The sequence below is a fragment of the Cricetulus griseus genome, chromosome 5 (assembly GCF_003668045.3).
Source record: "Cricetulus griseus strain 17A/GY chromosome 5, alternate assembly CriGri-PICRH-1.0, whole genome shotgun sequence".
NCBI classification, from domain to species: domain Eukaryota; kingdom Metazoa; phylum Chordata; class Mammalia; order Rodentia; family Cricetidae; genus Cricetulus; species Cricetulus griseus.
In genome coordinates this window covers 163669389-163684239 of record NC_048598.1, presented here as the reverse complement: position 1 = coordinate 163684239, position 14851 = coordinate 163669389, and the positions used below count along the sequence as shown (strand labels likewise).

General features: G+C 36.2%; 1 protein-coding gene across 6 annotated transcripts in view; it reads left to right on the top strand.

Annotated features, from left to right (window-relative positions):
• Positions 1-14851, top strand: part of Dgkb (diacylglycerol kinase beta) — a 649271-nt gene that overhangs the window by 106549 nt on the left and 527871 nt on the right. For all 6 annotated transcript variants that reach the window (XM_035445438.1, XM_035445436.1, XM_035445435.1 and 3 more), the window contains one exon: positions 14320-14460. In XM_035445438.1, coding sequence (XP_035301329.1) covers positions 14320-14460 — 141 coding nt within the window. The remainder of the gene's footprint in view (positions 1-14319; positions 14461-14851) is intronic.

The window sequence follows — 14851 nt, the reverse complement described above, 5'->3', positions numbered from 1 at the left end:
TTGATTTTGTTTTTTGTTTTATTTAGAAACAGTCATTTTACATATCAATCCTCCTTTCCCTCTGCCTCCTATCCTCCCATCCCCCCTACCCACTCCCCTAACCCACTGCACACCTGCTTCCCAAGGATGGTGAGGCCCTATATGGGGGATCATCAAAGTCTATCACATCCTTTGGTGGAGAGCCTAGGCCCTCCTCCATGTTTCTGGGCTGAAATAGTATCCCTCCATAGGGAATGGGCTCCCGAAGTCCATTTGTACACTAGGGTAAATACTGGTTCCACTATTAGAGGTCCCATAGACTTCCCAGGCCTCCTAACTAGCACCCACACTCAGAGGTTTTGGTTCAGTCCAATGCTGGTTACTTAGCTTTACACTGAGATCCCTGTGCTCTCATTAGGTCAGATCAATGGTTTCTCTAGCACAGTCAGCAAGACAAAATGGCAGCCCACAGAATGGGAAAAGTTCTTCACAAATCCCACATCCGACAGATGGCTGATTTCCAAAATATACAAAGAACTCTAGAAGCTAGTCACCAAAACACCAAACAATGCAATTAAAAAATGAGGTTCAGAATCAAATAGAGAATTCTCAATAGAGGAATCTAAAGTGGCTGAAAGACACTTAAGAAAGTATTTAACTTCTTCAGCCATTGGGGAAATCAAAACAACTCTGAGATGCCATTTTACTCCTGTCAGAATGGCTAAAAAAACCACCAATGACAGTTGATGCTGGAGAGAATGTGAAGAAAGGGGAACACTCCACCATTGCTGGTGGGAGTGCAAATTTGTGCCATCACTTTGGAAATCAATATGGCAGTTTCTCAAGAAAATGGGAATCAGTCTACCTCATGATCCAGCAATTCCTCTCTTGGGAATATACCCAAAGGATGCACATTCATACAACAAAGACATCTGTTCACCTATGCTCATAGAAACGTTGTTTGTAATAGCCAGAACCTGGAAGCAACCTAGATACTCCTCAACTGAAGAATGGACAGAGAAATGTACATTTACACAATGGAGAACTACTAAGTGGGGAAAAATATCAAAAACAAAAAACAATGGAATCTTGAAATTCACAGGAAAAGAGATGGAATTGAAAGAAACCATCCTAATGAGTTAACTCAGTCACCAAAAGACAATCATGGTATGTAACCACTCTTATATGGATACTAGACATAGAGCAAAGGACTACCAGCCTACAATACAAACCACCAGATAAACTAGAAAACAAGGAGGACCCTAAGAGACAAATGCATGGTCCCCTGAAGAAGGGGAAAGAGACAAGGACTCCTGAGAAAATTGGGAGCATGAGATGAGAAGGGAGGGACTGAGGAAAAAGAGAGGAGGAGAAGAGGAGGGGGAAGGAGAACAAGAGGGATCAGGAAGACTGAGACAGGGGAGGAATAGAAGAGAGCAAGAAAAGGGATACCATAATAGAGAGAGCCAGCATAGGTTTAAAGAGAAATCTGGCACTGGGAATTGTTCAGAGATCCCAAAAATGACCCAAACTAAGAATCTAAGCAGTAGGGGAGAGGCAGCCTTTGATGCCTTTCCCCTAAATGAGATTGATGACTACATTAATTGCCATCCTAGAGCCTTCATTTAGTGGCTAATGGAAGCAGAATTGGGTACCCAAAGCTAAGCACTGAGCCATACTCTTGAAATCCAGTTGTAGAAAGAGAGGAAGGATGAGCAAAGGAGTTCAGACTGTCCCTGGATTCCAAGAAAACAATACTTGTGCAATACTTGTACCCTACAAATGTATTTGCATTAAATAAGGTAAATAGAGTGTGTTTCTAATGACTTATGTGTTTTTTTTAAAGAATTCGGATCTCAAAGTTCTTACTTCCTTCAACATCACATATTAGCACAAAATATGAATGTCAAGTTTAATAGGAATAAAAATCAAATTAGGCTTCAGATTACAGACAAATCAAGCATTATTTGGACTGTACCTCATTTGGGATAACTTCATATTCTGTGTAGATGTACTTGAAAGGATTAAGGACTATGCAATTCTCATGTGCACTAATAAACTAACCCAAGTTCCCTTTCAGAGTGTGGTTTCTTAGTGAAGAACTGTGTCCAGTGTCCTTTCTATGACTGCTTTCTTACCCCATCTTTGCAGAAACACCTTTGCTAGTTTTTCCTGAGGAACAAGGACGAATGGATACAATACAGAAAAGTACAAAGAGTAGGGTATTGTTTGATCAGAAATTGAAAACATAAATTTGTTTCTATTCCTAAGAACTTCCTTTAAAATAGTTTACTCACACAGAATAAAGTTGCATTTGGAAAATCTCAGGTTACTTCTGGACAGAAAGTTGCTGTAATGACTATAATCACACTCATGTGACTTCATTTTACTTGGTTAGAACAATGTCAGCAAAAATAAGATATTTTATGTGTGAACTGAAAAGTAAGATCTCCTCAGTAAAATAGAAACAAAAAGGAATAAAGTTACTATCACCAATATACTGTGCTCAAATATGGTAATACTATAAGAAAATAAAACATTCAATTTTTTTGCACAAAGACGTTAATTATCATAAATAGTAGCAAGGTTCTTTTACATAAATCTAACCCTAATCCTAACCACAGCCATAAGCATAACCCATTCCGTGACACTTTGTTTGTAGCTGAATGCCTAATAATCTGTGCGGAACTTTTTGAAATAGAGAAATTAGTTTTGTGAGAACCTGTATTGCAACCTGTTCCACATTATCTACTGATAGTTACCTTTGGTGTTGGATAGGTGGAGCCACTCCTAACATGGCTGGATAGCTCTATCCTGCTACCTCACCTCCTCACTGTGTTAGGTACCTGATATAGGTACCAATCTGATTTCACTTCCATTCTAGGAAAATTCCTGACTTACAGAAATTACACCATTCCTTTGTTAGCAAAAGTGACTCTCAGACTCCCAGATGTACTATGATCTCCATTTCAGCTTTAGTGCTGAGAGAAATGTAAAAATGCATAATACTACCCTTCAGATATGTATTCCATAGTATTTATATAGCCTTGGTGCCTCTTTAGTTTGGTGGAGATTATTTTTTAATTTGTTTGTTTGTGGGTTTTTTGTTTTGTTTTGTATTTTTTAAAGGTTTCTCTATAACATTCTTGGCTGTCCTAGAACTATTTGTAGACCAGGTTCTCATAGAACACTAAAAGAGCACTCTGTCTCTACCTGCTGAGTGCTGGAACTAAAGGTATTAGCCACCATGACTGGATACACACACCTCTTTAGTTTTAAATCCATCTCCTGAAAAAACTTATTTACTTTTAAGATGGTCTCCTAATTCAATTTCATTCTTAAACAAGTTTTATTTATTTATTTTATACCCCTTTCTCCTCTCCTCAGTAATCCCAATTACTCCCAACCCCTCAGTAATCCCCACCTCCTAAAGACTCACCACCTCTTAATAGCATAGCCTGGCCTTTACCATATGTCTATTGTGGGACAAGAGACTAAGGAAGAGCACAATTTTACTAGGAGAACAAACAAAAGGTAAATGTACACAGATAGGAATAAGTGAGACAGACAAAGATGAACAAGACAGGAGACAGACCGTACAGGCAAAGGCTTTGATCATTGTAAGCTCTGGTTTCTCATGACTTAAGTGGAAGTAAGGGTTTCTGAGAATCAATACTGTCCATTCCAGAGTGAATGATTGCTTGTGACTTGGCAGGTCAAATAAAGAAAGACCCTGGCAGGGTCAACTTTTAGTACTTTTAAGAGGTTAGAGGAATGTAGAGATATTAGGAGTACTAAGTGATTAGCTTCTGCCTGGGTGTCTCTGAGGAAGTAAGGAGTGGAGAAGAGCAGGAGGTGAGCCACAGTAGAAATTATGCCAAGGTGTGGAAGATAATTGCTGGAAAAGCTTAGTTATGACTTCCATCCAAATGAAATTAGAGATCCATTACAAGATTTTAGCCTGAAAATAATCATTCTGCCAGTGATGTGGAAGACGTTCTAAGGAATGATGAATCAGAAGCAATATAAAGTACATAGGACAGTTAATATTGAGAGAAATGACACACTTTTAATGATTTGAAAAAGTCAATATACCTTTTCTAAGTATTTCCATTGTTCAACTGGCATGAAATAACTACTGAGTTTGAGCTGTTGAACTAGGTGTATCAAGATGTCACAATGACAAAAATCAAATTTATCTCATTTCATGTTTTCTATGAAATTGAAGAGTGAGTTATAATAGCAGTGTCTTTGTAGACAGAAAGAAGAGAATTTAATACACCAAGAAGAGGAAATTATATAGTGAAAACTAGGTACCTGCATTAAAGCATCTTTTTTTATCAAATAGCCTTAGAATATTCTTACCTGGAGGTGTATTGTTGTTTTCTGTTGTGTTGTTGTTTGCTTGCTTGTTTTGTGTGACAAAAAGTATATTTTTGTTTGAATGTCTTTTTGTGTGTATGAGAGAGAGAGAGGAATCTTTATGTGTGTTCTACATTATATAAAGTATCTTGGTAGATTTTTCATGTCTAATGAACTTCAAGAGTTTCTAGAAGTGAACTAAGGGCATACAGGGTCTCCTCACACTCAAACCACGCAGACATTCATATGTCTATGACACTGAATAAGTAGTCAGCATGAAAAATGCAGTGTTCAATACATTGATAGCAATGGAATTGTTCTTGATGAAATAAGCTTAGAAACTGATACACAAATGCTCTAGTAAAAACAACCTAAGGATTTCTAGACTCTAAGGATTTCCTTTATTATATAAACCATTGCATGTGTCACCCTGCTTTAGCACCAGATTCACACTTCTAATTGTCCATAGCAGCGGTAGCTGTAATTTGCATTTATTTTACCTCAACAAGTATTTCATGTTTCCACCCAAAAAACTTACAAGTTTCAAGACCCTTATTCATACCAGTAAAAGAAGTGTCCTCTCTAGTTATAATTACTAAGTGGATTTTTCAGTTTTAAAAATAATTGCCTGCCTGAAGTTTTTCCATAAGTTAAGTCTCCAAACTGTGAACATTTTGTTATTACATTTAGTCTTTGAAGAATAAAAGATTAAAAAAATTGTATCTTGCCTAGTGGTGGGGCATGCCTTCAATCCCAGCACTCAGGAGGCAGAGGCAGGTGGATCTCTGTGAGTTCTAAACTAGCCTGGTCTACAAGAGCTAGTTCCAGGATAGCCTCCAAAGCCACAGAGAAACTGTCTCAAAAAACCAAAACAAGAAGAAATTATATCTTAATAAGTGAATGTTAAATAATAGTATTATCATGACATTTTTATACTTCCATGTTTAAAAAGACATTCAGAGTTTGTAATATCTTTTTTTGGATTCGTAGAATTTTATGTGGAATTACATATATGGATACATATTTAATAGTATTATATTAATAATCTCCACCGAGGAAAATAGATTTATTTATCTTTACACAGACTGTGAAAATAAAATTTTTAAAAAGCAGAATTTTATAGCATAAATGGTTTGAGATTAATAAAAGAATATGAAGATTGATGGAATTTTTATATTTCTTTTTATTTGGATTAGAAACAAGATTGTTTTACATGTCAATCCCAGTTCCCACTCTCTCCCCTCCTATCTTATCCACCCCCCCCAACTAAAACCCTACCTATCATATCCTTTCTGCTCTCCAGGGAGGGTGAGGCCTTCAATAGGGTGTCATCAGAGTCTATCATCCTTTGGGATAGGGCCTAGGCCCACCCCCGTGTATCTTGACTCAGGGAATATCCCTCTATGTAGATAGGGCTCCCAAAGTCCACACCTATACTAGGGATAAGTACTGAATTTCTACAAGAGGTCCCATAGATTTCTGAGGTTTCCTCACTGAAACCCAGGTTCCTGGGGTCTGGATCAGTCCCATGCTGGTTTCCCAGCTATCAGTCTGGGGGCCAAGAGCTCCCCGTTGTTCAGGTCACCTGTTGCTGTGGGTTTCACCAACCTGGTGTGGACCCCTTTGTCCATCACTTGTTCTTCTCTGTTTTTAAGCAGCATGCTAGTTTTATATCTGTCATAAAAGTATAGATAAGAAAAACCATTGATAACCCATTTCACTATAACCAACTTTGCTAAAAACTTGACAAACATATGAGCATGTGTAATTACATGTGCAAAACCACATGTAGATACTCACTCACAAATGCACAGTATTATAATGGCTGTTACAAGGCATGGCCAAAATGGAAGGTGAAAATTTAGAACTCCCAGCTGTGGCCAGGGCTCCCTATTTTCTTCCAAATGTCTGCGGACTAACTAATGTACCTGTTAGATCATTTACTGAGAGTCAAGAGACAGATTCCTGGCTCTCTCTCATGACACAAATATATTTAAAGTACACAGCTGCAATTCAGATTGCCTTTGAATTGTACTTGTACAGTCTCTTTATCTCTGTTTTCTTAAATCGGAATAATGAATGTTTCTATTTCACTGGATTTAAAAACTAAAAAAAAATAATAATGTATGGAAATCTTTAAAATAAAAATGGATAATCTGTAAGTAGTCAATATATGTCAGCCTATCACTACTATGCTTTGTACAGGCTGTAGCTTAGTACTTTTGTAATATATCATGAGCAAATATTTCTTTCATTTTAATTTTTTATATACATTCTGCAAGAGAAGCCACAAGTTCAAACAGCACTATTAGAATTTCATTCAATATGGGCAAATGGGAATTATGTTCCCTAATAAGTAGTTTTTTATTATTATTACTATTATTATTTTTTATTTATATCCAGATAAAAAGAAATAGGCATCCATATATTTTTTGGTGTCTTATATGGCTCCGAGTGGCTCTCAATCTTCCTGTGTAGATGATCCTGGCCTTGAATTTTGAGCCTTCTAGTTTCTGTCTCTCAGGTGTCAGCTGTTATGACTGGACCTAGTGGTATAGATGGATCTAGTTTGTTAGCCTTTCTAAAGTGAGCGCAGAATTAAGTGGTGTGTCTTTGGTAGTTTACTCCCATGCAGCTTTGTGATCAGCAATTGACATGACTCAATGACATTTTATAATTTCATCTCCCAAATGGAAACATAGGTTCAAATAAGACCACTCTGAAAAAATGTTGGACCCAGAAGTCCAAGGCCTGTTAGTACCATTTCTTCAAAGTGATTTCTGTGCTCCTACCCACGTGATCCTATATTTCTTGTCATCTGCTACTTACTTAAGACTTAATGGGAACAGAGAGTAGAATTGTGGCTATTAGGCTTCAATGTGGGTCTTTTGACAATGGGGAAACAATTGGTTTAAGGATATAAAAAGCTGCAGTTGGACAAGAGGCATGGACTCTGTGAAGTCTTGAGGTCTACTGAGAGCATGATAAATATGGTTGATAACAATATGCTATATTTTATACTTTATATTTCTTTTTATTTGGATTAGAAACAAGATTGTTTTACATGTCAATCCCAGTTCCCACTCCCTCCCCTCCTATCTTATCCACCCCCCCTTAAAGATAGTATACTTTAAGTGTTCTCAAAACAAAAATGATGAATATGTGTGATATAACATGTTAATTGGTTTAATTTAGCCATGCCATTGTGAACATACTGTATTATGTATCATAATTGTGCATGTCTTTATTTATGAGCTAAATAAATGAATGGAAAAAAAGACTCTATAACTGGTATTGCTTTCCCATGTTCATATAGATGAAAGCAGAACACAAGTCAGGATTTGTTTAGCCCCACAAACTGTCCAGGGACTGTCCCCCTGTCTGTCCTCTCATTATGAGGAGTCACATTTTATATCCTTTTATTGATGAGCCTCTTTTGCTTCTAGTCTTTTTTAACACAAAGAATAAAAATAACTACTAAATTATCTTAGGACAAGTATATTGGCGAGTTTAAGAGGTTAAGTGTTAGACTAATAAGATATATGACAGGACTCTGTCAAGTGTATTTATCTGCCTATTCATGACACTAAACATGACAATAAATATTGCTGTAATAAATGGTTTTCTAGGAGAGATGAATTTCTGAAGATTGACAGAATTAAAAAAAATAAAACCATAATTTCTAGTGTTTTATTACTTGTAGATTTAGAAACATAACTTATGATAGTAGTTTTGCATATTTCCTTTGTAGAACTGAAAGAAATAGAATGCCTTTGTCATTATCTAAAATAGAACTGTTTAAAAAGAATACAAACTGAAGCAAAGTCATTTATTTAATGTGTATTAAAAATCCATGTGCTAACTGGGCCTACTTTTACAAGGCTGTGACTTTACTCATTACTTTAGAAATAGAATATGGAATATCAAGATTTCAAAGCCAGTCTCAGTAATCCAGCAAGCTAGAGAGCCAGCCTGGGCTACATTATCTCAAACAAAGTAAAATGAAACAACGAAATGAATAAAAATAGGCAAAACAAGCAAAGCAAACAAAGCATTTATTAAGTAATGAACCTTGAGAGACCGAGGAGATTTATGTGTTTGCTCTGCAAGCATAGGAATCTGAGTTTGATCCCCAGACCACACATAAATGATAGGCATTAGTGTGCCTGTGGCAGAGAATCAGAGACAAGAAGGTCCTTGCTAGCTAGCCAGTGTAGCTGAATCTGTGAACTCCTGGTGTAGGGAGAGTCTATCTCTCAAAGGATACACTGGGAGAAATTGGAGAAGACACTTCATGTCAGTGACTGGACCCCACATGTATACAAAGACAAACTATTATACAAACATACATAGACACACACACACACACACACACACACACACACACACACACACACACTTTTGAGCCTTGATGTTAAATTAAATGTATTCATTATAAGGATCATTTTAAGCCAGATGGTGAGTGGTAAGTACTCACCTAGCATGTCTGAGGTCCTGAGATTGGTTGTCAGCAAAAGGCCCAAGAAGCATGTTACAAAAACAAATCCTTTTAGTTTTATCCAGAATAAGAATGTGTCAAGATAAGAATACAGTGAAAGCCATGTTACTTCAGAATGTAGTAGTAGGCATCACTTAATTTTACTAATGTTGTTCTTATAATTACAACTCCGGGGAAAAATGTTTAAGAGTATATACATATAAACATGTATGTGTACATGATGTCATTATCATTCAAAAATACCCATGAAGTAAAAATTGTTTATTCCTGATAAAATTAATGAACTACAATTATAATTCTTCCTTTTCTGGTGGTTTGTTGTGTAATTACAATAAATGTGCACATAGCATTGTTACATAAGAATGTATGATATTCATAGCCTCTTATACACTTTCAGTTTTATGGTGAAGCATTTAAACCCATAAAAGCAAGGCAACTGGGAGAAACTGAAAATTGATATCAATCACATGGTATTTAGATCTATATACAATCACCTGAGGCATAAGAAACAGCTTTTGTTTTACCTGGCCTTTATGTTCACTCTCAAAAGAATGTAAAAGGAAAAAATACTGAACTATCTATTGGGAGACATAAATGTTATTGTTAATGGAAAATAGAATTTGAGCCTCTGCCTCTTCATCAGAGGATGCCACTCATCACACAATTGAGGATCTCTGGTCAAGGGAGCAGCCTGGCATCTCTACTGTCATGTATCATCACTTGTACAATACTGGTTAATGCAAACTTCTTAAAAGGAAAGACATTTGAGCAGTCTATGAAGTGGAAGGAAATAAGTAAGAGCAAGTACCTCCAGTTAGATTTATATAAAGAGAGAAAGATTAAAGGCTATACTACAAAAATGTCCTGTATCAAGAAAGAATGAATCACAATGCCTGCTTTCAGAAAGTGAAAATATGAAGGAAAGTTTTTATTCCCTAAGTGAAAGTTTGCTGGTGTTGTGGAGATCTTGGGAATAGGAATGAACCTGTTTGATTAATCACTTTCTTTGATTAGCCACTTCAAGTTTATTCAATTCTATGATGGATAAATAATGGTGGTATCCAGGCAACGGAATATTGTTTAATGCAAAAGAAATGATTAACTCATAAAAAGACACAGAGGAAATTAAACTACATGTTATTAAATGAAATAAGCTTGTTTGAAAAGCTACCTACCATACAATTCCTGTTAAATTATATTCAGTTACTATGCTCTAAAACATTTAAATGCCAACATAATTGTTGAGACTGAGAAATGTTGCTCTAACTTTCTCATAGTGGCTGTGTCTTAATATCCTGTATTTCAGCCAGCAATTATAACTTTGCATTGATTCCATGATTAATATGATAATAGAGTTCCTATGTAAGTCACTGTGTTAGAGTTTCTATTGCTGTGATGAATCATCACGACAGAAAAGCAAGTTTGGGAGAAAAGTGTTTATTTATACTTCCTTATCACTGTCCATAACTGAAAGAAGCCAGGGCAGGGACTCAAATGGGCCGGGAACCTAGGCAGGAGCTATCACAGAGGCCATGGAATGATGCTGCTTACTAGTTTGCTCCACACGCCTTGCTCATTCTGCTTTCCTATAGAACCAAAGACCAGCATGCCAGGGATGGTACCATCCACTAGTCAAGAAAATGCCTTACAGCTGGATCTTTTTTTTCCTTAAAGAGGAAAATATTTAATTGGGTCTAGCTTACAGTTTCAGAGAATTAGACCATTGTCATCATGGTAGGGAACATCTGTCTGGCATACAGATAGATACAGTGATTACAGCTGGATCTTATGGACACATTTTCTCAATTGAGTTCTCCCCTTTTATTGGATAACTCTAGCTTTTGTGTCTAGTTGATAAAAGATTAGCCAGCTCAGTCACCAAGCATAGCAACTGGAGGTGAATGTTGATATTGAAGAATGTTGCAAATTGGGGAGGGTACACATGGTGAGAATTGAGACATTTCTTTCTTTATCGTGTTTTTCATTTACAAAGTTTTCTTCACAAATATAAATATAAAACATTAATGATGTCTACTTTGATATTTTCTGATCAAAATGGTTTGTGAAAAATGACTTGTCTTACCTGAATAAAGTTTCATTACTTTATCTGAGCAAAATTTCTTTACTCAGATAAAACCTATAAATCATTACAAAGGGTGCATATTTCAGCACTCAAATATGTTTTAATTAGTCTTTTAGAAATATTATTTAGTTTTCCAATGTGCAGGTTGCATATATTCCCATATTTTTACCTTAATATATTTAAAATATTATGATGGCAATTAAATTAACAACAAAGCTTTTCTTTACAAAATGTTATCAGCACAAACAGGGAAATTTTTGTTTATCTTCACAACAAACATACTAAAAATATTTTCCTTCAAAAAGTGATACTAAATTCTGTATATACAGAATGTAGATGAGTGGTTGCCTGGAACTAAAGAGAGAGGCAGAGTAGCCTCTCATGAATGCAGATATTTTGGATTATAACAAAAAACTAATACTGATGGCAGCAATGGATGCCCAATGTTGTCAACAGGCTAAAGTCTTTGAGCTGCATATTTTAAATAAGGGAGTTTCGTGGTACATTAATTTTATATTTGTAATAAAGCTAATATTTATAAAAATTATTGTGAAATATATATATGTATATATGTAAATATACATATATGTATATATATATATTTCTCACAATATATACTATACACTGAAAAGACAAAAAGAAAATGATGTGATCCTCATCTTCTCCATTTTACCTTTAGTGCAATGTTATGAAAGTGGATAGACAGACATCTTTACCTTTAAAAACATACAGTTGAACTTTATTCCACATGAATGAGATAATGTACCTTCCTTTATCCATTGTTATATTTGAAAATTTTGTGTTAAGGGGTTAACAAAGGGTTTTATGTGGTGTGAGTCACTGTATCACACTGCAGCTTCCATGTCAAGATTTTTAATTTTTTCCCTTTTTTCCTCTTAAATTTTGTTTTATTGGGGTTTGGAGGGTACAGGGCCAGAGGGCATATGCAAAGGGACAGGGAAATGAATGGGACCAAGTTACATGATGTAAAAGACACAGAGTAAATTTTTAAAATCTTGCTAAAAACAAAAAAGAGTTAAGATAAATTGAGCTGATTACATCATCAAGACCCTGGGTTGGGCATCTGAGAAGGAGTTAGCTCCCCAGCTGGCTGACTCGTGTCATAGTTTATCACTGTAATTCACTGCTATGTTCTGCAAATCTTCAAAGGCCAGCACCAAAATATTTCCTATCATAAGTCAGAAGCACTGACTCCTTCCTGAAACTCGAACATTAGTTGGCCAGTTGTAAAGTCCTTTTAAAACTCAGTAGTGCCTTTGATGTTTTGCTTCTTTTCAAGTAAAGAGATATATCAGTTTGTGTTGGATATGCAGTAATCCTTGCATTATGAAGAAAAATTAATTTAAGATGTATAGCTCACTGAGAACTACGAATGAGTGTAGAGCTGTGGATAATGAAGTACCATATCACAGTAAGTAAGAACAAAGGGAGGAGATGAAGAGTGTCCCACAGACTCGGTTGTGACATGTGCATGTGCAGGTGATTGAGTCGAAAGGTTCCCTGACTAAGTTTTAAGAATGAAATGAGAAGTAAGAATCATCGTAAGTTTTCATAGAAAATATTTAAATTGTTATGAAAGCCACAGGTTGTGCTTGTGTGTGTCCATGTTAATGTGTGGATTTTTTTCTTTATTTTCATTAGTGTACTAAAGGCAACTACTTCGTAAGTTGTCAGGGTTGAATGAGGAAGACAGATGTGTATGGCAGGCAGTGAAACTCTGGGGCAGCCATATCAAAAGCTTGTTTCTCTTCTGTAGAATGAGGATGATATAGTCGACCTCACAAGGATTAACGTGAGAATTAAGTGAGCTGATGTATGAAAGCCCCTGTTAATGATTCCTGCCTGATATGAGAAAGACTCATTATTGGTACTCATTATTAGGGGCAATATCAGCAATGATAAAAACCAAAGACTCTCTCTTTTGTAGAGCATTCCATTTGATATTTGTGAATATCAGGACACCCAGATGATATAACAAGAAGTACAGAAAGAGTCAGGGTTGCAAACCGTTCTGTCAGAATGATAATGCCAAGGAACGACAGCTGGTCAAATTACATTTGCTTCAAATTAATCTTCCCCGTAATTGCTGACATATTAGGAATCCAGAAGACACTCAGCCCACTAGTCACCATGGTCAAATGCTTCTTGGCAATGTACACCTTGGTTATAATTGAGATTTACCTCAGGCCTTTTCAGGTGCCCCTGATGTGGTTTTCTGTGAGATGAATCTTTTCTGTGAAGAAGCTCCCATTACATTAGCATCATTGTCTTAGTACAGGACAGTCATTAGGTTTTTGGAAACAGGGGCCACTGAGCTGGTAGCTGAGCAACTAAAAGTAATTGCTGCTGAGCCTTAATATCTGAGTCCCAGCTCTGTAACCTGCATGATGGAAAAAGAAAGCAACAGCCAAGAGTGGTCCTGTTATCTCCCCAACATGCGTGCCATAACAGGGGCATGTGCATGTGTGTACACACACACACACACACACACACACACACACACACACACACACACACACACACACACACACACGAGCGCGTGTACACACACACCAAATAAATAAGATGTAGCTAAAAGATTTTTTTAGATTTTGAAAATAAAATGAAGACTTTTTTAAAAAGGGAAATACACAATGTTTAAATCTGGCTGGCTTATAGTTAACCAGTCTGTTCTTGAACTATATGCATCAAACCAAACTATATTAAATCAAACTATATTAAATCAAACTACAGTCATTCGCACTACCTTTCCTCAAAGCACCCATCATGCTGGTCCTGATTCCTCTTTATGTTCTGCTCATTCATACTCATGGATAGCAGGATGGCAGGTAGATTTCTTATTGATGGCAATGGCAAATACTTGACATAAATATGTATTTTATGAAGGATTACTTACTCTCAATATATAAATCATCACATGACAGACTTACATTACTTTTTCAGTATTTTATGATAGGGCAATTCTTGGTATCTTTCAAGTAAATTGTTATTTGTCACCGCCTAATACAGAGAGAGGAAGACTGGAAATGGGTTCCTGATGCATCAACCCTTTGCATCATCTTACACACCCTGGGCAATCCTAAGGTTACTTTAACATCCAACAGTGGTAGACCACTCAGCCCCTGCCTTTGGATCCTGGAAATCTCCTTCATGTTTGCACTATTCACAGTATACATGGAAAGATAATATCAATTGATATTTGAGTACATTTGGTTATTTCATCTTTAAGAAATGTGTGTGTGTGTGTGTGTGTGTGTGTGTGTGTGTGTGAGTGTGTGTGTGTGTGTTCATAATACCCAGTGCTATTTCTTTGAGTTACTTCATACTTTAGAGTAAGTGAATATCTTAAATATATGATTACAAATATATTTTCCAGGTCTGAGAATGAATAAGGGTGCCATCACCCCTCCTCGTTCTTCTCCAGCTAATACATGCTCTCCAGAAGTGATCCACCTCAAGGACATTGTCTGCTATCTGTCTCTCCTTGAAAGAGGAAGACCTGAGGATAAACTTGAGTGTATGTTCCGGTAATTTTGTTTGCTCACAAAGCTGGGGGTGGCAGGAGAGACTTTGTGTTGATGCAATTATAATTACCTAAATTGTTTTCCACCTAAATGAGCTTGCTTAACAAAGAAAAGAAATAGCTTTACTCAGTCAAGCAAACAAAAGTTAATAATAACTTTAACTGAAAATGCATCTTAATTAGAGATTTGAAACATTACATTTTGTTAAGAAATGTTGAAGGCTGGTTATTATGAAATGAAATTATATCCATTTCTAATAATGTATCAAATTCCATTTGTTTCTATTGACTTTGTAAACATGTCTGTCTATCATATGGCTTCTAACTGTTTTCTCTCTTGTTTTGGGGGGTTAACAAGAAGCAACTAGAAACTTTGAACTTTTTG